At 39.6% G+C, this 22,388-nt stretch overlaps 1 protein-coding gene across 14 annotated transcripts in view; it reads left to right on the forward strand.

The window, feature by feature from the left end:
* The window catches only part of LOC140611761 (uncharacterized), a 112,238-nt gene that overhangs the window by 46,890 nt on the left and 42,960 nt on the right, over positions 1 to 22,388 (forward strand). For all 14 annotated transcript variants that reach the window (XR_012012924.1, XM_072788610.1, XM_072788609.1 and 11 more), the window contains 13 exons: positions 342 to 402; positions 3,162 to 3,350; positions 5,120 to 5,295; positions 6,614 to 6,775; positions 8,547 to 8,656; positions 9,173 to 9,362; positions 10,595 to 10,706; positions 12,590 to 12,765; positions 14,095 to 14,256; positions 16,050 to 16,159; positions 16,967 to 17,156; positions 18,377 to 18,488; positions 21,758 to 21,933. Coding sequence is in view for 13 of the 14 variants with exons in the window: in XM_072788610.1 (XP_072644711.1) it covers positions 342 to 402; positions 3,162 to 3,350; positions 5,120 to 5,295; positions 6,614 to 6,775; positions 8,547 to 8,656; positions 9,173 to 9,362; positions 10,595 to 10,706; positions 12,590 to 12,765; positions 14,095 to 14,256; positions 16,050 to 16,159; positions 16,967 to 17,156; positions 18,377 to 18,488; positions 21,758 to 21,933 (1,926 nt within the window). In the remaining variant the exon portion in view is untranslated. The remainder of the gene's footprint in view (positions 1 to 341; positions 403 to 3,161; positions 3,351 to 5,119; positions 5,296 to 6,613; positions 6,776 to 8,546; positions 8,657 to 9,172; positions 9,363 to 10,594; positions 10,707 to 12,589; positions 12,766 to 14,094; positions 14,257 to 16,049; positions 16,160 to 16,966; positions 17,157 to 18,376; positions 18,489 to 21,757; positions 21,934 to 22,388) is intronic.

Consider the following 22,388-nt stretch of genomic DNA (forward strand, 5'->3'; position numbering starts at 1 on the left):
AGGAGTCTAGAGACAGCAGAAGAGAGGACTCTGAGATGAGACTTTTACTCCATAGTAAAGGGACACAAATCTCATTTCTTATGCCATGGATCACCCACAAAGTGAGGGGCTGGCTGTACTGTGGTTTCCCGGTCTTTATAAAAAATTACAAGAATCTGGGACAGTCTATTGGAAGCTGTGAGGGGAACTAGTTAACAAGTACTATAGCTACCTCCATGGACCAAATGCCATTTATCCTGGCCCCAATTCTTTCTTTTTGGAAATACAGATATGCTAAGGAAATGTGTTCTTCAAGTACTGTGAAAGATTTGTTTTGACACCTAGTTCTTTTTGTTTCCAAGGGCTCTGAGAAAGACTTCCAGCTGTGGGTGAGTTCTGGCAAGGAAAAACTTCCACTAATTGGTAAGTGTCAGGGAAAATCTAAGATGGGATTGATTGGGTTCAAAATTGTAACTCTAAGATTCAAAGTAATGGTTGTTCTTTCTTAAGCTTCAAAATCCTTAAAAGTGAAAATCACATGCTATATTCACTCACATGTTTATTAAATAATTATCAGGTACTGTTTCCCAGGCATTGATAACATCTCTTCATTCAGCAGCTATGGTTTAGTGAGGGAGAGAAATGTAAATTTTTGTTTCTACTTCTTGTTACCTGACAAACAGAGCTGTCTTGAAAAAGTGTGATTATTTACTATTTACTTACTTATTTTCTCACTTAGGTATGAAAGCAAAATGGATTGGAATTTTTTCCCATACATTTATTTTTCATATTTCAATCTTGAATTCTAGTTCCTAACTACTAAGAAGCCTCTATTTTGTGAGAATCCTCTAAAATCCAGTTATGTACCTGAATCCAGGTACAGATATGTATTTAACACCCCTGCCCTGTGCCCAGTTTTCTCTGCATCATAAAGAAAATGAGATAATCACATTTAAACTCTAGTCTTCACTGATGAAATCGCCTGCACTTTGCTGTTTCTCAGGTTTTTTCCATCACTGTTCTTAAGGTTATTGATAAACAGATTGCACCTCTTCTAAAATAGTTATTAGCACAAGTTCTCTGAAAAAAAATCTTTGGATTAGCAAAATTGTTTAGTGTTTCCAGTAATGGAAGGATTTTAAAAAAGAAAAAGAAGACAGGGTCGGTAGCAGACCTTGAAGTATAGTAATGGATGGTAATGGTGACAATAATCTCTTCTAGAAATCTTAAAGCATTCCTTCTTACATGAAATTCTTTATCCTTTTAATAAACCTGTGAAGCTATAACTCTTTTTCAAATAATCTGGAAATCTAAACAACCAATTTCCTTTTTTAAAAAAAACAACCAATTTCTTTCTGCAAAATATATATTCCCAGTCTTAGACTATAGAGTCACAAAGCTCATCACTGAGATCAAAATCCCCCAGTACCACTTCCTGTTTTGAATTAATGTTGACATCTTTGTAAAAGTTGGACAGGGGCAGCCCTGGTGGCTCAGCGGTTCAGCACTGCCTTCAGCCCAGGGTGTGATCCTGGAGAGCTGGGATCGACTCCCACATTGGGCTCCCTGCATGGAGCCTGCTTCTTCCTCTGCCTGTGTCTCTGCCTCTTTCTCTCTCTCTGTTTCTCATGAATAAATAAATAAAATCTAAAAGAATGGTTAGCAGTAAAAAGGAAAAAAGCTAAATACTTATATATGTTTTAATAAAGTACATTAATTTAGATAAAAATGATGTAGATGATAACTTTTTAGACTTTGAATAGCTTCACACACGAACGCAGCTCTAAGGAATCTGAAGAGCCTGTTGTTCATGATGATCCATTACAGCATTCAAAATGCATTTTTTTAACATACTCTCAATTCTCAATTGTGGATTAACTCCTGGTTATCTTGGTTTGGTTGTATTGCTGTCATAGAAGCTTCTTTTTCCTTAATGGAGGGAAGTCCCTGTGATTCTTGCAAACATTGCATTTATGATGGATGAAAAGAACAGCAAAAGCTCCTTTAGGTACATTCAATAATAAATCTGAAATGACAGAATGAGAATTTTCATTCTATTCTTAAAAAACGAAATCCATATCATTGCATAGGGTCTTTGAGAATTCTCTAGAGAGGAAAAACAATTTAAAGCATAAAAGAGCAAAACAAATCACTTGGCAGGCAATTCTGGATGGCTCTGGGTGTGGTTTTCTATTCTCTAACCATCGTTTTACAGTTTGCTTCTGGGTTTCCCACTCTGCACACCCTTCCTTCTGATCATTGCCTGGCAGGACACCCATAGAGGGAGGGCAGCAGTGGGAGGGAACCATAAAGCATAAGGGCAACACATCCCACTACTCTCGAGTAGCTCTGGCTGGAGAATTGACAAAAGGAAATGAAAAAAAAAATCTGTTCGACTGACATTCTGTTGGAGAGAATAGTGAAGATAGCAATTCTTTATATATATACTCCAAATATTTAAAAATTTATTAACCAGGGATCCCTGGGTGGAGCAGCGGTTTGGTGCCTGCCTTTGGCCCAGGGCGCGATCCTGGAGACCCGGGATCGAATCCCATGTCGGGCTCCCGGTGCATGGGGCCTGCTTCTCCCTCTGCCTGTGTCTCTGCCTCTCTCTCTCTCTCTCTGTGTGACTATCATAAATAAATAAAAATTTAAAAATTTAAAAAAAATAAAAAAATAAAAATTTATTAACCAAAAAATAAAAATAAATAAAAAATAAAAAATATAAACCACCAATGCTTATTAATATATTCACTCTGATAAGTTTGTGTGTGGACAAGCATTTCAAAGAATGAATGTAAGGCTCGATGGGGTCAAGTAATTTGCCTAAGATGTATAGATCTAGTTAGTGTCAAGGCACAAACTAGAAAACCTTAAACATTCTCAGATAGAAACACAGCAAAAGTCGGCATTGTTTAATGCACTCATGAATATATGTATTTCATGTAACATGCTTTAAATTGTTTTCTCTTCTTAAAATCTTTCCCTTGGGCACACGCTTTCTGTAAGGTGTTCCCACAAGGGTGCATATGATGCTCACTCAGGAGGCACAGCCTTCTTTATCTAGAAGTCCCAGAAAAATACCAACATATACAAATAGGGTGATGCTTACACGCGTGGTAAGGTAGGTTTGATGACAGCCATCACCATCAGCCTAAATATTCAGGTTTCTTTCCATACAGGACATGAACATCCCTATGGAATTAAAATGAGCCATCTTCCATCTACTAAACCTCTGCCAAAGGAAGCAGAGGACTCCGTCTCTCCTTCCCCAACTCAGGAGTCCCTCCTTCTGGAGCAGAAGATCACAGACGTGCAAATCCATTTCATACTGAAGCCCAGGCACCCAGCCCAGAACAAGCAAGAGAGAGGTGAGCCACTTGCCTTTCTTCAAGTGCCTTCCCTTGGCTCATGTCTCCATGCTTAAACACAATTCAGACACACAGTTTATTCTTTCTGGGTGAGCTTATTGTCATCAATGAGGAGGAACAGTATAGGAAAGAATGCAAACACTACCCAAAATCAAGCTTAGAAAAATTCAAAAGTCTGACATCAAGACCCAACTCATTTCTATGAAGGTTGTTTTCTTGTTTTAAATCTTTTGGGAAGACCATTAACTCCTGTCTTTCTCTATATCCCCAGAGCACTTTCAAGGCTGCCCTGAGCCATGCCTTGTGCTGAGTAGTATATCATATATTTAGTTTAACGAATTGTAGGCAGCATCATTTATGTTAAAGTTGAGCAAACTGAAGCTTTAAAATGCTAAGCTTCCTCAGTGGCAGGACCAGGATGCTTCTGGTGCAGGGCTGGCACCCACATGAGTGGAGGTGGTGATGCACTCACTACATCCCAGAAAAGCCAAGTGGCCGGGTGTTCAAGGTTATTTGGTGAAATGTTCCTCATTTGTTTCTCCTTCGACAACTTGGCTCATCTGCTGACTCTTAAAGAAATCAGTTATTTAAGCAATGTTAAGGTATCTTCAAAGGGAAACATTCACAGCTGAGCACTAGAAACTTTGAACTCAGCTTCTCACTGCTGGTCACCTTTTCTTTGGAAAGCTCTTCCTTCATAGGGAATGTTGAGTAATTAAAAATCATCTCTGGAAACTGGTGCATATGCATTCATAACCTCTATAAATGCATTCATAACCTCTCATTGTTTTGCTTTTCTATGATTTCTTTCAAGCCTTGTACTTGTGTGTAGGTGTATATTTACATATATGTTTGAGTGTGTGTGTGAGGAAGTGTGTTTCCACACTTCATTGTGGTTTAGTCTCTTTTCAGTAAATGTTCAACCTATTTAACCGAAAACATCATCTCTGGGTGGGTTGGTGGGGTATGACAAGAAAACACAGCCACCAGAGGGCCAGCATGTAATGACAACATCCCAAGGACCCTGACTGCAGCAAGTCATCCTTGAAGATGGCCCAGAGCAGAGGAACATGGAAGTAGGGCTCAGGCAGATTGTGTCCTGAGGAGCAGATCCTTTGGATGGTAGAACTTGAGCACTCAGAAAGCCAAAGAGGAAATCTGAGGCTGAGGGGAGACTGGCTGTGAAAGCAGAGGATTACCACACTCAGCCGATTTGCATACCAAATCCTTCTAGCTTTTAAAATCAGATCTGACACCTGAACCCACTGATCACTCCAGTAGAAAACACATCTACAGGGGATCCCTGGGTGGCGCAGCGGTTTGGCACCTGCCTTTGGCCCAGGGCACGATCCTGGAGACCCGGGATTGAATCCCACGTCGGGCTTCCAGTGCATGGAGCCTGCTTATCTCTCTGCCTCCCTCCCTCCCTCTCTCTGTATGACTATCATAAATAAATTTAAAAAAAAAAGAAAACACATCTGCAGGTTCAGTGCCTCCTGATGCAGTGTAACCGGCAGTAACTGATGGCACAGGAAATACTGACCTTCAATCTGATCAAGTCCCAAAGTTTAACCATCAGTCTGAAGGATATGGGTAAGAACTTATCAACACCATGAGGATGCAGTTAGCCAACATCAGAACGAGGAGAGTTCTACAAATAAATGACTCAGTTTCCCTCTTCTAGCCACTACAATGAACACACTGTATAATGACAATGGTGAAAATAATGCTAAGTGAATTAAAATACACTAATCTCCCTTCTTCCTTAGATTCAGGCCAGAAGACCATGAAAAGCACTGTTTTCAGAGACTGGGCCTTTTGGTGGTGCGCTGGCACTTGCCAGAAAAACCACTGCAGAGTTGCACCATCTGCAAAACCACGACAACTCTTTGGGGTTTCCCTCACAGATATCTGTGATAAGGACAACTTGCCCTTCCCAATACTGGTAGGTCTCAGTTAGGTCTTTTATTACCTTCCTGAGGAGAGGGACCTCGGAGAAGCCAAGTGTTCTCATGCAAACCAACCCTCAAATGGAGAAATCATTAGACAGACCCTGGCTTTGGCTGAGAAGCTTTGCTAGTGTCATTTGATTTACCTACTGCAGAGTCATTTGGCCAATACAACAGAACGACGTTTTGTCCATTCCACTTGTTTCCACAGAGACCCTTGTAGGCCTGTTCAGATCAGTCAAAATGGACTCTGTGTGCATGAATCATCTTCACATTCTGCTATTGTCTTCCTGAACTCACAGTAGTCTCAGGTCTCCTTCAACTGAGTCTACTTAATCTAACAACTGAGAACACCTTACCTAAGCATAAAGACTCATCCTGAGGCATATATGAATCTGCTAATTCTAAAAGAGCATGTTAAATGACAGCCACAGCGTTTGGTCTGTGTTATCTCAAATCGGTGTACTGAATTGTCAGTGTGGAAATTTACTGAGTACCCAGTACCTCTGCAACCCTGCACTGGATTTGGGAATGTTATCCTAGGTGTGAAAAAATTTACCATGTTAGTTACATGCTTGCTACTACCCCAGTCCTTGCATCACAGCAATTTTAGGGGGTAGCTAGAACTATTATCCTCCACACTTTACAAATGAATTAGCTTTCAATATAGTTCGCATGTGCCCCAGGTCACACAAATGATCAGAATGATAATAGGTTTCCGATCCCTTGGTCTATCAGACTCCAGCCCTTATTATCTTTCTACACTGCAGGGAGACAACATGAAGATAGAGCAAAAGACAGTGAAAGACTCATGAAAGAAATGTAATCAGATAATAAGAGAGCATTAGAGGTTTTGTTTTTTTTTTTTTTTTTTTAAAGAGGAAGGGAAATAGAGATAGTAGGAATGGAGGATACAAACACTTAAAGAGGAATCAACAAATGGGAAATGAGTATGGCAAAAAGATTTGAAAACATGGGGAAGGGCATCTATGTAAAGGAATAAGGAGCCAAGACTGGTAAAGTAGGAGACAGGCGAGGATTCCACAAAGGCCTAGAAACACAGAAGTTTGATTTAAAAGGGTAAATTCAATGAAAAAATCTGATTTAAATAAGTGATTACAAAGTTTCAGTGTATGTAAGGTGGATTTTGGGTAAAACTATAGAGAGACATTGACTAAAGAATCTAAATTGACTTTAGTCTTCCAGCTCTAAAACCGTAAACCATCCGATAGCCTAGCTCTTTCAAAAAGGAAGCAAGCTTTTGCTCTGGGCTTGGGATATGAAATGCCATATACTCTTCTTTTTTTCCTACAGGATATGCTTTCCGTGATCAATCGGAAAGGACCACTCCTGGAAGGCATCTTCAGAAAATCAACCTGTATAAATTCATGCAGAAACCTAAAAGAGAAACTAAATTCTGGGGACAGAGTTAACTGTTATAGCAAATCTGTTCATGTGGTAGCATGTGTTTTAAAGGTGGGGAAAGTTCTAGCTTTACCACACATGGGTAACTGAAGCTGTGATTGGTGTCTTTCATTACGATTGCCCAGGAACCAACATAGGCATCACTGATTAAGAACTTGTCAAACTGGAAAACACTTCCTGAAATCAAATTTAAGGAAGCTACTGTAGGAGTTAAAAGCCCCATACATTAGAAATACTTTCTGTTTTCACCACGAACAGCCTACCTGAGGACTCCATGCAAAATACTAATACTAATATGACTACTAGTAATAATAATAAATTTCAAAATATACACTGACACATACATAATATTTACCAAAGCAAACATCCTGCTTTGGATGACATCCTCACCACGCTCCTAATGAAGGCAGTTTCCAAAAGAAAAATCATATGAAAAATTTGAGAATAGGTAGGGAATTTCACAATAGTAAGCAAATGTTTATGAGGAATACAAAAGGAATACAAAAGGAATACAAAAAGGCTCAGTGAGGTGACCAATCATTCTTAACCATCACTGTCTCCTGTTTCTTGATGCCTTTTACTTTATAACTCATGAAGGAAGGATTTTGCCATTTGTGTCTCCTTTCACCACATCCTAGGCATCCTTCAGTTAATATTTGTGATGTCTAGCCCACCATCCAAGGTTATAATGACATGTTAACCAGCTCTTGCTACATGCCAGTTTGGATAAATCGAACTTTTGGAGTAGGTGCAACAGACAAAAGTAGTTTGGAATTCTGGAAAGTCAAGAGATCGATTCAAGAACTAGATTAATTTGGAAATTATACAGCTACATCACAGATATCCTGTTCTATTGCTAAACCGTAATGGAGAAAGACGTGAGAACTAGAATAGAGAATTTAATCCATCGACCTTGGCACTTGCTAACAGTTCTCAACAAAACTAAGTTAAGGCAGTAATGATGACACTCTTAGAATCAAGGTCATATTTGGTCCTTTCTTGTCACATTTGGTCTTTTCTTGTCCCCCATTTCTGTTCAACTATATGAAAGATACCAATAGTCCCTGACCACTACTACACTGGACTACAGTAAAACACACCAGTAAATATATATATAGGCATCAAGAGACAGGGGAAAGAATGATGATACATTAGGTACTCAAATAGCATGATAAGTGTTGCCCTCTTGAAGGTGCACACATGGAATTGATGTTTCTAGCAAGACTTAGTAGGATCCTTTCTATTTCCGTGTTATAGGCACAGACTAGGAAGATGGTGACCACGTGTGCATAGAGTTCTTAGACATTTCTGAAGCTTTCCCTACCTAAAGTTGACTAATCTTTGTGGAGAATCAGACTCTGCAACCTTGGCCTGAATAGTATCATGTCAAACTATCTGGAGAATTGGTCTACACTAGAAATGAATATGTCCTCAGGACCATCATGAGTTTGCCATTAGACTCTCTACTTTTGTACAGTACAGGAAAGGAAGAATGAAGCGATTATGAGAGTAGCTTTTGTAGTAGTTTGCAGAAAAGCACACAAAAGTGTCATATGATAGAAGGGAGCTTTGTCCTCATTTACACTGAAACCTAGGCTCTGCTTAGATGCTTTCATTTTTGTTGGAGAAAATCCACACACCTGCTTTTCACGTGCAAGTCAATAGAGAATCAGAGCAGAGTTCCATGTGGGTCACAGTTTGGGTATCTATGACGTAAGTAGAGACTGAACTGAAGTTTGCAACTGTTTTCTCTGTAATATTTCCAATATCTATATTGTATATGTGAGTGCATCTGTGTGTATTTTTCTTTTATCCACATAAGGATTTTCTTGAAAATATCGAAGGAAGTTTACTTTCATCCAAACTCTATGAAAAATGGCTTGGTGTTCTTAACGAAGTGACTGAGAAGGAAAAAATAAATGCAGCCCAGAGGTAATGATGCAATAATTACTCTACTCTGGTCATGGCTCAGAAATACAGCCAATATACTATTAGGAAAATACTGGCTTCCTTCTTGCCACTTTGACCACTAAAATAACATTCAATGCCAAATAGTTTCGATTCTTCTCACCAATGGAGGCCAGTTTCAGAATACAAGCATGCCTTATGGCTATTATTATACTTCTCCTGACCTTATTAACATTGACTCCTTAGTCATTGTACAACTTCTGAATATATGAAACTGGTAGACAAAAGTCAGTGGCCTGAGAGATGCCAGTGCATCAACAGCCAGTGGCATAACCTAAAGTTTGTCAAACATTTAACCAGAGAGGGTTAGCTCAGAAATTGAATTTGGTAAAACATTTTTGTGTACGTTCATGCCTGGAACTCTGCTACAGCAGGTTGTATACTAGACCTAGAAAGATGTTCTCTGCTCTCCGTCTTTATACTTCCAACTGCTAAGTGCAATGACTTGCCTTATTCAAAAGTGCATCTTTCTGACTTTAGGCTTCTAACACAGCTGCCAAAAGCGAATGTTGTTCTCTTGCGATACCTTTTCGGTGTGTTATACAACATTGAGCAACAATCCTCATCCAATCAGATGACAGCTTATGATTTATCAGTGTGTATAGCCCCAAGCATTCTTTGTCCACCTAATACCTGCAGCTTGGAATTGGAAGACAACTTCATTAAAAAGGTAGAGAGATCTCTCATATGTGTCCCCTGGGGTTTAGAATCCATGCTTTGAGTCTGAAATGTGTAGTAGTAATTGCGAAGGATCAGTTCTGAAAAGTGCACATCTTCATAGGCTTTCTTGGAATGGCAGAGTTTGCTATCCTTCTCTGGTGGAATATGGGAAGGGGTGTTGTTAAAGTGGGAAACGCAGAGCAGTTGAGTCGCTTCTTTCCCATCCAGGAGATTCAATACTAGACTGACTAAACAAAAGAGAGAGAAGAGTGATGTAATATGATAAAAAAGACCTGGGCTCCGGAGTTTGACAAGCCAAGGTTCAACTCTCAGCCTGATCCTGGAGGGGGGAGCTTGTAACCTTGGGCAAAGCCATGGCTTCCTCATGACACAATGGTAACAAGACCCAGCTCCTGTGGTCATTACTGGCACATCCTAGGTGATTCAGTCACTATGAGCGCCCATGGCTCCAAACACATTGGCTTTGCTCTGCAAGTTGTGGCTCATTTAGAATAATACTTGGCTACTCTTTTGCCTCTGCTACATCAGACAGAAACTAGTGAGATATTGCAGAACATCCTAATGAAGCCACAGATTCCTAATAAGATGACAGCTTTTCCCCAAGCTCATGCCGAGAGCCAGCATTAAGCAAAGCAAGACATGAGAAGGGACTGTGGTTAGACAGACAGACATGTTTTCCCCCAGCCCTGTGAGTTTTTACTCAAAAAAAAGAAAAGAAAAGAAAACATCAAAAAAAAAAATCCACAAGAATATTCATTTTCCAAAAACTATTCTTCCCTATTTAAGAAATGGATTTCATAGGACTCTGTCTATGCTTTATACATTTTAATCAGATATGATACTAAGTTACAATCCAATATTTTCTGGAAGCAAAATTTTACAAAATACGTAAACTTTTAGAAGGTACCTTACTTTGAAAACTATCCTAGTTTTAAAGATGTAACCTTTGGTATCACAATGTTAGGTATTAAATTAGGCGACAAATTAGGACTTTAGTCCACTGACTAGTAATATTTTAAAATCTGTACCCAAAGTACAACGGAAAGTATTACTCTTTCTTATTTTATTAGAGAATTGGGTTTCTATATATTTTTATCAACTCTGAATTTTTCATAGAAGTCTTTCACATTTTTGGTTAGATCCAAGGTCTATAAACAAAATGTGACTTATAACTCTTCCATATGAAAAAGAGCACCCCATTGTGTTCTTTTTGCATTACAGGCTTCTCTTGTACAGTTTTTGATTGAAAATTGCCTCAAGATATTTGGAGAAGACATCACTTCTCTCTTGGGAGAGAATTCAAAGAGTTGTCATAACAATGAGAAGGCTGCAGGTACTGTGAATAGTTTAATAGGCTTTAGGGAGACACAGACAGCAAGGTTGCCAGGGGTCATGGCAGATACTTAGCCCTGTTCTGGAGCCCAGAGCATCCCCAGGGCAATGATACCCATCTGCTCCTTCTTCTGAAGACTGGCTAGCAGGTCAAGGGAGGTTTCACACTGTTGGAGACCCAAGAAAGCATAGAAACTTCCAGATGTTTCTGGCAGTATTAGGAGATAGCATGGTATGATACAGTGTTTGGGAATTTTTTTAACACAATTTTAAATGGATCCCACATCTATATTATATGATATATGTAGTTAAACATATAATGCATAATTATTTTTTTCTACTTATAATATATAAATGTGCTCTGGTTGAAACCAGAGCATGGGACTTTTATTCCTGCTCCATCCTCTTTTTGATCAGTGGCTCTTGAGGCACCACAGGATTCCAGTGCTCTTTAAAATGAGTTGAAAGGAAAAACAATGAGTTGAAAGGAACCAGCATCATTGAGAGAAAAGGACTTGACTTGATGTCAATCATCTCTCCAGAGTACAAATTCCAGTGTCCCCATTTATCAGCTATACAACCTTTGGCCAATTACTAGCTTGGTATCACTCTATTCATGCCTAACATGTGGATAAAAGTAATGTCTAAATCTTAGAAATGTTGTCAAGATTCAATAAGATAAGGGATGTAAAAACATTTCTAAAAAGCAAATATTAGAACTAGGAGAAGTTCCCCTGAGACTAGTGCGAGTATTATTGGAGCCTAGCTAATCACAGCTCACTGGCAACACCCCATTTTTTGTAAAACGGAGTTTAGATTCAGAACCTGGAGACACACATCATCAATCCCTCCATACTTTTGACATGTCTTCGTTTTACGACATATACCTCATTGTGTTGAGGGAAGCTTTTGGACAATCCGTGTCATCAGGAATTAAGATGAGTCTAGTGCCATGTCTGAGAATATGCTGGTGCAAGACAAGTGTTTGTTTTTCATGTCCTCAGTGACAGAAAAACAAACTGTTGAATCCAAGCCAGTGAGAGTGATAGTGATTTCCAAAAGAGCACAACTGCAGAATGCTACCAAGTCCCCATGTGGTCCATCCACCTACATGTCTACAGTTTAGTAAGTCACTGAAGACTGGAATCTCCATAATGACCCTTGACACTTCCTCTTTATCTGTTTTTCCAATGAATGAGAAATGAACCCCTTCCAAGACCCAGCTATTTCCATTTAAAGTTTTTTCCTTGGTCCCATATATTTATATTGAGGAAATCTTCCTACAAATTATCTCCTCTTTCTTCAATGCCTATCATATCCTATGACATACTTTTTGAATTGTATTGTACTGTGTTGTATACTTTTATATGGATAATAAAAATCATTCCATAACTCAGTAGTTTACACAACCAATTCTTTGGTTATGATTCACATAACACTTCAGTGGAGACTCATCTGTGCAGTTCTGGTCTCAGACTGGATGTGAAAGCAGAGGATTTCCAAACTCAGCCTGATTTGGATACCAAATCCTTCTAGCTTTTAAAATCAGATCTGACAGCTGAACCCACTGTTCACTCCAGTAGAAAACAAACATCTACAGGTTCAGTGCCTCCTGTTGCATTGCAAAGACAGTAACTGATGGCACAGGAAATACTGACTTTCAATCTGATCAAGTTCCAAGGTTTAACCATCAGTCTGAAGGATATGGGCAAGAACTCAACAATGCCATGAGGATGCTGTTAGCCAACATCAGAACATGGAGAGTTCTACACAACAAATGACTCAGTTTCCCTCTTCTAACCCTGCAATGAACACACTGTATAATGGCAATCGTGAAAATAAGGCTAAGTGAATTAAAACACACTAATCTCCTTTCTTCCTTAGATTCAGTCCAGAACACCTTGAAAAGCACTTCTTTTAGAGACTCGGCCTTTTGCCAGCACATTGGCACTTCCCAGTACAACCAGTACACAGCTCTACTGTCTGCAAAACCAGGACAGCTCTTTGGAGTTTCCCTTATGGATATCTTTGATAAGGACATCATGCCCTTACCAATACTGGTAGGTCTCAGTTAGGTCTTTTATTGCCTTCCTGAGGAGAGGGACCTCGGAGAGGCCAAGTGTTCTCATGCAAACCAACCCTCAAGTGGAGAAATCATTAGACAGTCCCTGGCTTTGGCTGAGAAGCTTTGCTAGTGTCATTTGATTTACCTACTGCAGAGTCATTTGGCCAATACAACAGAACGACGTTTTGTCCATTCCACTTGTTTCCACAGAGACCCTTGTAGGCCTTGTTCAGATCAGTCAAAATGGACTCTGTGTGCATGAATCATCTTCACATTCTGCTATTGTCTTCCTGAACTCACAGTAGTCTCAGGTCTCCTTCAACTGAGTCTACTTAATCTAACAACTGAAAATATCTTACCTAAGCATAAAGACTCATCCTGAGGCATATATGAATCTGCTAATTCTAAAAGAGGATGTTAAATGACAGCCACAGAGTTTGGCCTGTGTTATCTCAAATCAGTGTAATGAATTGTCAGTGTGGAAATTTACTGAGTACCCATTACCTCTGCAACCCTGCACTGGATTTGGGAATGTTATCCTAGGTGTGAAGAAATTAACCATGTTAGTTACATGCTTGCTACTTCCCCAGTCCTTGCATCACAGCAATTTTAGGGGAAGCTGGAACTATCATCCTCCACACTTTACAAATGAATTTGAAAGCTTTCAGTACAGTTCGCATTTGCCCCAGGTCACACAATAGATCAGAAGCATAATAATAGGTTATTATAGACCGATCCCTTGGTCTATCAGACTCCAGCCATATTATCTTTCTACACTGCAGGGAGAGAACATGAAGATAGAGCAAAAGACAGTGAAAGACTCATGAAGGAAATGTAATCAGATAATAAGAAGAGAGCATTTGAGCTTTTTTTTTTTTAAAGAGGAAGAGAAATAGAGATAGTAGGAATGGAGGATACAATCACTTAAAGAGGAATCAACAAATGGGAAATGAGTATGGCAAAAAGATTTCCATACTTGGGGAAGAGCATCTATGTAAGGGAATAAGGAAACAAGACTGGTAAATTAGGAGACAGGCGAGGATTCCACAAAGGCCTTGAAACACGGAAGTTTGATTTAAAAGGGTAAATTCAATGAAAAAAATCTGATTAAAATAAGTGATTACAATGTTTCAGTGTATGACTCTAAGGTGGATTTTGGGTAGAAACTATAGGGAGACATTGACTAAAGAATCTAAATTGACTTTACTCCTTCCAGCTCTAAAACCATATACCATCACATAGCCTAGCTCTTTCAAAAAGGTAGCAAGCTTTTACTCTGGGCTTGGGATATGAAATGCCATATACTCTTCTTTTTTTCTTACAGGATATGCTTTCCTTTATCAATGAGAAAGGACCACTCACGGAAGGCATATTCAGAAAACCAGGTAGTATAAAGTCATGCGGAATCCTAAAGAAGAAACTAAATTCTGGAGACAGAGTGAGGCATTACAGCAAATCTGTTCTTGTGGTAGCATTTGTTTTAAAGGTGGGGAAAGTTCTAGCTTTATCCACACATGAGTAAGTCAAGCTGTGATTGGTGTCTTTCATTATGATTGCCCAAGGAGCGACATGGGCAAAACTGATTAAGAACTTCTCAAACTGGAAAACACTTCATGAATTCAAAATTTAAGGAATCTACTGTAGGAGTTAAAAGCCCCATACATGAGAAATACTTTCTGTTTTCAACACACACCACCCCCCTGAAGACTCCATGCAAAATACTAATACTAATATGACTACTAGTAATAATAAGAAATTTCAAAATATACACTGACACCTACATAATGTTTACCAAAGCAAACATCTGCTTTTGATGACTTCCTCACCACACTCCTAATGAAGGCAGTTTCCAAAAGAAAACTCATATGAAACATTTGAAGATAGGTATAGAAGTTCACAATAGTAAGCACATGTTTACTTTATGAGGAATCTAAAAAAGGCTCAGTGAGGCAACCAATCATTCTTAACCATCATTGTCTCATTGTCTCCTGTTTCTTAGTGCCTTTTATAAGTCATGGAGGAAGGATTTTGCCATTTGTGTCTCCTTTCACCACATCCTAGGCATCCTTTAGTTAATATTTGAGATGTCTATCCTGCCATCCAAGGTTATAACGACATGGTAACCACCTCTAGCTACATGCCTCTTTTGATAAATCTAACTTTTGGAGTAGGTGCAACAGACAAAAGTACTTTGGTATTCTGAAAATTCAGTAGATCGACTCAAGAAATGGATTACTTTGGAAATTATACAGCTACATAACAGATATCCCATTCTATTGCTAAAATGGTAATGGAGAAAGATGTGAGAACTAGAATAGAGAATTTAATCCATCTAAATTGGCACTTGCTAACAGCTCTCAACAAAACTATGTTAAGGCAGTAATGATGACACTCTTAGAACCAAGGTCATATGTGGTCCTTCCTTGTCACATTTGGTCTTTCCTTGTCCCCCATTACTGTTTAACTATATGAAAGATACCAATAGTCTCTGACCACTACTACACTGGGCTAGAGTAAAACACGCCAGTAAATATATATATAGGCATCAAGACACAGGAAAAGAATGATCATCCATTAGGTACTTGAATACCATGATAAGTGTTTCCCTCTTGAAGGTGCACACATACAATGATGTTTCTAGCAAGACTTAGTAGGGTCTTTTCTATTTCCATGTTATAGGCACAGACTAGGAAGATGGTGACCACGTGTGCATAGAGTTCTTAGACATTTCTGAAGCTTTCCCTACCTAAAGTTGACTAATCTTTGTGGAGAATCAGACTCTGCAACCTTGGCCTGAATAGTATCATGTCAAACTCTCTGGAGAATTGGTCTACACTAGAAATGAATACATCCTCAGGACCATCATAAGTTTGCCATTAGACTCTACTTTTGTATAGTTCAGGAAAGGAAGAATGATGCAATTATGAGAGTAGCTTTTGTAGTAGTTTGCATAAAAGCACACAAAAGAGTAAGTGCCATATGATGGAAGGGAGCTTTGTCTTCCTTTCCACTGAAGGCTATGCTCTGCTTTGATGCTTTCATTTTTGTTAGAGAATATCCACAACCTGCTTTTGCATGTACAAGTCAATGGAGAGTCAAGCTGACCCCTATGTGGGTCACAGTTTGGGTATCTATGAAGGAAGTAGGAACTCAACTGAAGTTTTCAACTAAGTGTTTTCTCTGTGATATTTCCAATATATATTTTGTATTATATATGCATATATATGTGTGTGTGTGTTTCTGTGTATATTTGTGTGTATTTTTTTTTATCCACATAAGGATTTTCTTGAAAATATCGAAGGAAGTTTACTTTCATCGGACCTCTATGAAAAATGGCTTGGTGTTCTTGACGAAGTGACTCAGAAGGAAAAAATAAATGCTGCCCAGAGGTAATGATGCAATAATTACTCTACTCTGGTCATGGCTCAGAAATACAGCCAATATACCATTACAAAATATTGGTTTCCTTCTTGCCACTTTGACCACTAAAATAACATTCAATGCCAAATGGTTTCTTTTTTTTTAATAATAAATTTATTTTTTATTGGTGTTCAATTTACCAACATACAGAGTAACACCCAGTGCTCATTCCGTCAAGTGCCCCGCTCAGTGCCCATCACCTATTCACCCCTAGCCCCTGCCCTCCTCCCCTTCCATCACCCCTAGTTCATTTCCCAGAGTTAGGAGTCTTTATGTTCTGTCTCCCTTTCTGATATTTCCCACACATTTCTTCTCCCTTCCCTTATATTCCCTTTCACTATTATTTATATTCCCCAAATGAATGAGAACATACAATGCCAAATGATTTCAATTCTTCTCACCCACGGAGGCCAGTTTCAGAATACAGGCATGCCTTATGGCTATTATTGCTCTTCTCCTGACCTTATTAAGTAGACTCCTTAGTCATTGTACAACTTCTGAATATATGAAACTGGTAGACAAGTCAGTGGCCTAAGAGAGATGCCAGAGCATCAACAGCACTGGTATAATCTTAAGTTTGTCAAACATATAACCATAGAGAGTTAGCTCAGAAATTGAATTCGGTAAAACATATTTGTATACATTCATGCCTGGAACTCTGCTACAGCAGGTTGTATACTATATCTAGTAAGATGTTCTCTGCTCTCCATCTCTATACTTCCAGCTGCTAAGTGCAATGACTTGCCTTATTCAAAAGTGCATCTTTCTGACTTTAGGCTTCTAACACAGCTGCCAAAAGCGAATGTTGTTCTCTTGCGATACCTTTTCGGTGTGTTATACAACATTGAGCAACAATCCTCATCCAATCAGATGACAGCTTATGATTTATCAGTGTGTATAGCCCCAAGCATTCTTTGTCCACCTAATACCTGCAGCTTGGAATTGGAAGACAACTTCATTAAAAAGGTAGAGAGATCTCTCATATGTGTCCCCTGGGGTTTAGAATCCATGCTTTGAGTCTGAAATGTGTAGTAGTAATTACGAAGGATCAGTTCTGAAAAGTGCACATCTTCATAGGCTTTCTTGGAATGGCAGAGTTTGCTATCCTTCTCTGGTGGAATATGGGAAGGGGTGTTGTTAAATTGCGAAATATAGAGCAGTTGAGTCGCTTCTTTCCCATCCAGGAGATTCAATACTAGACTGACTAAACAAAAGAAAGAGAAGAGTGGCATAATATGATAGAAAAGACCTGGGCTCCGGAGTTTGACAAGCCGAGGTTCAACTCTCAGCCTGATCCTTGAAGGGGGAGCTTGTAACTTTGGGCAAAGCCATGGCTTCCTCATGACACAATGGTAACAAGACCCAGCTCCTGTGGTCATTACTGGCACATCCTAGGTGATTCAGTCACTATGAGTGCCCATGGCTCCAAACACATTGGCCGTGCTCTGCAAGTTGTGGCTCATTTAGAATAATACTTGGCTACTCTTTTGCCTCTGCTACATCAGACAGAAACTAGTGAGATATTGCAGAACATCCTAATGAAGCCACAGATTCCTAATAAGATGACAGCTTTTCCCCAAGCTCATGCCTAGAGCCAGCATTAGGCAAAGCAAGACATGAGAAGGGACTGCGGTTAGACAGACCGACATGTTTTCTCTCCAGACCTGTGATTTTTACTCAAAAACAAAACAAAACATCAAAAAAATCCACAGGAATATCCTCTTTCCAAAAAACATTCTTCCCTCTTTAAGAAATGGATTTCATAGGATTTTGTCTATGCTTTACACATTTTAATCAGATATTATCCTAAGTTACAACCCAATATTTTCTGGAAGTAAAATTTTACACAATAAGTAAAGTTAAGAAGGTAGGTTGCTTTGAAAACTATTCTAGTTTTAAAGATGTAACCATTGGTATCACAATGTTAGGTATGAAATTAGGCGACAAATTAGGACTTTAGCCCACTGACTAGTAGAATTTTAAAATCTGTACCCAAAGTGCAACGGAAAGTATCACACTAAGTTATTTTATTAGAGAACATGGGTTTCTATATATTATTATCAACTCTGAATTGTTCATAGAAGTCTTTCACATTTTTGGTTAGATCCAAGGTCTATAAACAAAATGTGACTTATAACTCTTCCATATAAAAAAGAGCACCCCATTGTGTTCTTTTTGCATTACAGGCTTCTCTTATACAGTTTTTGATTGAAAATTGCCTCGGGATATTTGGAGAAGACATCACTTCTCTCTTGGGAGAGAATTCAAAGAGTTGTCATAACAATGAGAAGGCTGCAGGTACTGTGAATAGTTTAATAGGCTTTAGGGAGACACAGACAGCAAGGTTGCCAGGGGTCATGGCAGATACTTAGCCCTGTTCTGGAGCCCAGAGCATCCCCAGGGCAATGATTCCCAGCTGCTCCTTCTTCTGAAGGCTGGCTAGCAGGTCAGGGAGGCTTCACACTGTTGGAGACCCAAGATAGCATAGAAACTTCAAGACGTTTCTGGCAGTATTAGGAAATAGCATGGTATGATACAGTGTTTGGGGATTTTTTTTAACACAATTTTAAATGGATCCCACATCTATATTATATATGTTGTTAAGCATATAATGCATAATTATTAATTTCTACTTATAATATATAAATGTGCTCTGGTTGAAACCAGAGCAGTGGGGTTTTATTCCTGCTCCATCCTCTTTTTGATCAATGGCTCTTGAGGCACCACAGGATTCCGGTGCTCTTTAAAATGAGTTGAAAAGAACCAGCGTCATTGAGAGAAAAGGACTTGACTTGATGTCAAACCTAGGTATTTGTGTATTGGTGCTGGCTCTCAATTGGTCCCCATGTCTTCAATAAGGTAGCTTCTCCTCCTTTCATATGGTGGAGGAAGAGTTCCCAGAAGCAAGAGGGACTTTTCAAGAGTTAATGTGGGAGAGGACTGTGCAAAGGACCACGCCAAAGGTGGTGGTTTACAAGATGAGGAGGCATTATTTCTTAAGACCACACATCATAAAACTCACAGCAACACCATTACACACATATCCTTTCCTTCACTGGCTTTTCCTCCTCAGTTCTGTACACCAGCATTTCCTAAGGGGTATTCCAAGTAGGGTAGGAAGAATCTTTGAAATACTAACTCATTTTTTTTTACCTGAGATATTCCTTCCCTCATCCTTCTTCCTGTCTTAAGCTGCCTTAAGAGACAACTCACCTCCTCAGGGAATAGAAGCAAGAGGAGAATATGAGGAAAAGGGTGCTCTTTGATGCTTATGAGTCTTAAAGACTTAGCTTTCTAGGAAACAGAAATGATTCATGGCATAGAGTAGAAGATTTAGGTGGCAATCCCAAGGGGAAAAAGCCCAAAACCACTAGGTAGGTACATGGGATATCTGCACCATTTCCTGCATGGAAACCAAATGGAAGCAGAAATTCCTCACAGAACAGTGAGCTGACATGTCTAAGAACAATGGGACCCTCTATGTCCATGCAGAGTTTCTTATACCTCAACATGGAACATGTATCTCCTTCAGTCCCAGAAGAGTATGGAAGAAAAAGAAAGTCACTGGGTGTGAAAGACATGCCTCAGCAATAGGAGTACAGGCCAATTTCCCAGGACCAGAGAGCAGTCTGGACCCCGCAGCGGCTATTTATATACATCAATGACACAGAGCAATCAGATAAGTGGCACTTCACCATTTTACAACCTGTCTGGCACCAGAACACTCCAGAACAGACACACTCATGGGGGCAATTAAGAAAACCTAAATCTCTACCAGTCTTGGAACAGAGAATCAAACTGGACAACAAGTGAGCTATTTAGAACTACAGAACTGTACATTTCTGACTTATGCCAGTGTATAGACGGAGATTGCTATCAGTGCATATAGAATATATGATCCATGCATTGTTTTCCCTTTCCCAGAAAGGGTTCTCTCGTCAAATAGGCTTGGGAAATTCATATTTTCCTTTTGGAAGTCAAATGCACCAGTTTTTCCCAGATTTATTTGACATTATTCGACCCTTTTGAAGCGACCCCATTCATTAATGATCCTGGAAATATTTATTGCCTTGTGCCGAGTAGTATCTTATATATTTAGTTTAACTTGGTGTAGGCAGCATCATTTATGTTACAGTTGAGCAAACCAAAGCTTTAAAATGCTGAGTTTCGGGATCCCTGGGTGGCGCAGCGGTTTGGCGCCTGCCTTTGGCCCAGGGCGCGATCCTGGAGACCCGGGATCGAATCCCACATCGGGCTCCCGGTGCATGGAGCCTGCTTCTCCCTCTGCCTGTGTCTCTGCCTCTGTCTCTCTCTCTGTAACTATCATAAATAAATAAAAATTAAAAAAAAATAAATAAAATAAAATGCTGAGCTTCCTAAGTGGCAGAACCAGGATGCTTCTGGTGCAGTGCTGGCCCCACACGAGTGGAGGTGCTGATGCACGTACTATATCCCAAAAAAGCCAAATTGCCCAGTGTTTAAGGTTATTTGGTGAAATGTTCCTCATCTTTTTATCCTTCGACAGCTTGTCTCATCTGTTGACTCTTAAAGCAATCGGTTATTTAAGAAATGTTAAGATATCTTCAAAGGGAAACATTCACAGCTGAGCAGTAGAAATTTGAACTCAGCTTCTCGCTGCTGATCTCCTTTTCTTTGGAAAGTTCTTCCTTCAATAGGGAATGTTGAGTAATTAAAAATCATCTCTGGAAACTGGTGGTCTATCAATGCACTCCTAACCTCTTATTGTTTTGCATTTTCTATGTTTTCTTTCAAGCCTTGTACTTGTATGTAGGTGTATATACACATGTATGTTTGAGTGTGTGTGTGAGGAAGTGTGTTTCCACACTTCATTGTGGTTTAGGCTCTTTACAGTAAATGTTAAACATATTTAACCAAAAACATCATCTCTGGGTGGGTTGGTGGGGTTGACAAGAGAACACAGACACCACATAGCCAGCATGTAATGACTACTTCCCAAGGACCCTGACTGCAGCAAGTCATCCTTGAAGATGGCCCAGAGCAGTGGAACCAGAGAAGTAGGGGTCAGGCAGATTGTGTCCTGATAGGCAATTCCTTTGGATGGTAGAAACTTGAGCACTCAGAAACCCAAGGAGAGAATCTGAGGCTGAGGGGAGCCTGGTTGTGAAAGCACAGGATTAACAACCTAGCTTGATTTGCATACCAAAAACTTATAGCTCTTAAAATCAGAAAAAAATAAAAAAATAAAATCAGATCTGATACCTGAACCCACTGATCACACCAGTAGAAAACAAACACCTACAGTTTCAGTGCCTCCAGATCAGTGTAATGGCAGTAACTGATGGCAGAGGAAATAATCACTTTGAGTCTGATCAAGTCCCTAGGTTTAACCGTCAGTCTGAAAGTTATTGGCAAGAACTCATCAATGCCATGAGGATGCTGTTAGCCAACATCAGAACATGGAGAGTTCTACACAACAAATGACTCAGTTTCCCTCTTCTAGCCTCTACAATGAACATGCTGTATAATGGCAATGGTGAAAATAAGTCTACGTGAATTAAAACACACTAATCTCCCTTCTTCCTTAGATTCTGTCCAGAACACCAAGGAAAGCAGTGCTTTCACAAACTCGTCCTTTGGCCACTGTGCTGGCACTTGGCAGAACAACCAGTGCACAGCTGCACCGTCTGAAAAATCAGGACAGCTCTTTGGAGTTTCCCTCACGGATATATTTCATAAGGACAACTTCCCGTTCCCAATACTGGTAGGTCTCAGTTTGGTCTTTTATTGCCTTCCTGAGGAGAGGGACCTCGGAGAGGCCAAGTGTCCTCATGCAAACCTACCCCAAATGGAGAAATCATTAGACAGCACCTGGCTTTGGGTGAGAAACTTGGTAGTGTCATTTGATTTACCTACTGCAGAGTCATGAGGCCAATACACTGAACGACGTTTTGTCCATTCCACTTGTTTCCACAGAGACCCATGTAGGCCTGTTCAGATCAGTCAAAATGGACTCTGTGTGCATGAATCATCTTCACATTCTGCTGTTGTCTTCCTAAACTCACAGTAGTCTCAGGTCTCTTTCAACTGAGTCTACTTAATCTAACAACTGAAAACATCTTACCTAAGCATAAAGACTCATCTGGAGGCATATATGAATCTGCTAATTCTAAAAGAGGATGTTAAATGACAGCCAGAGTTTGGCCTGTGTTATCTCCA

This window comes from Canis lupus, chromosome 20, assembly GCF_048164855.1.
Source record: "Canis lupus baileyi chromosome 20, mCanLup2.hap1, whole genome shotgun sequence".
Classification (NCBI taxonomy): Eukaryota; Metazoa; Chordata; class Mammalia; order Carnivora; family Canidae; genus Canis; species Canis lupus.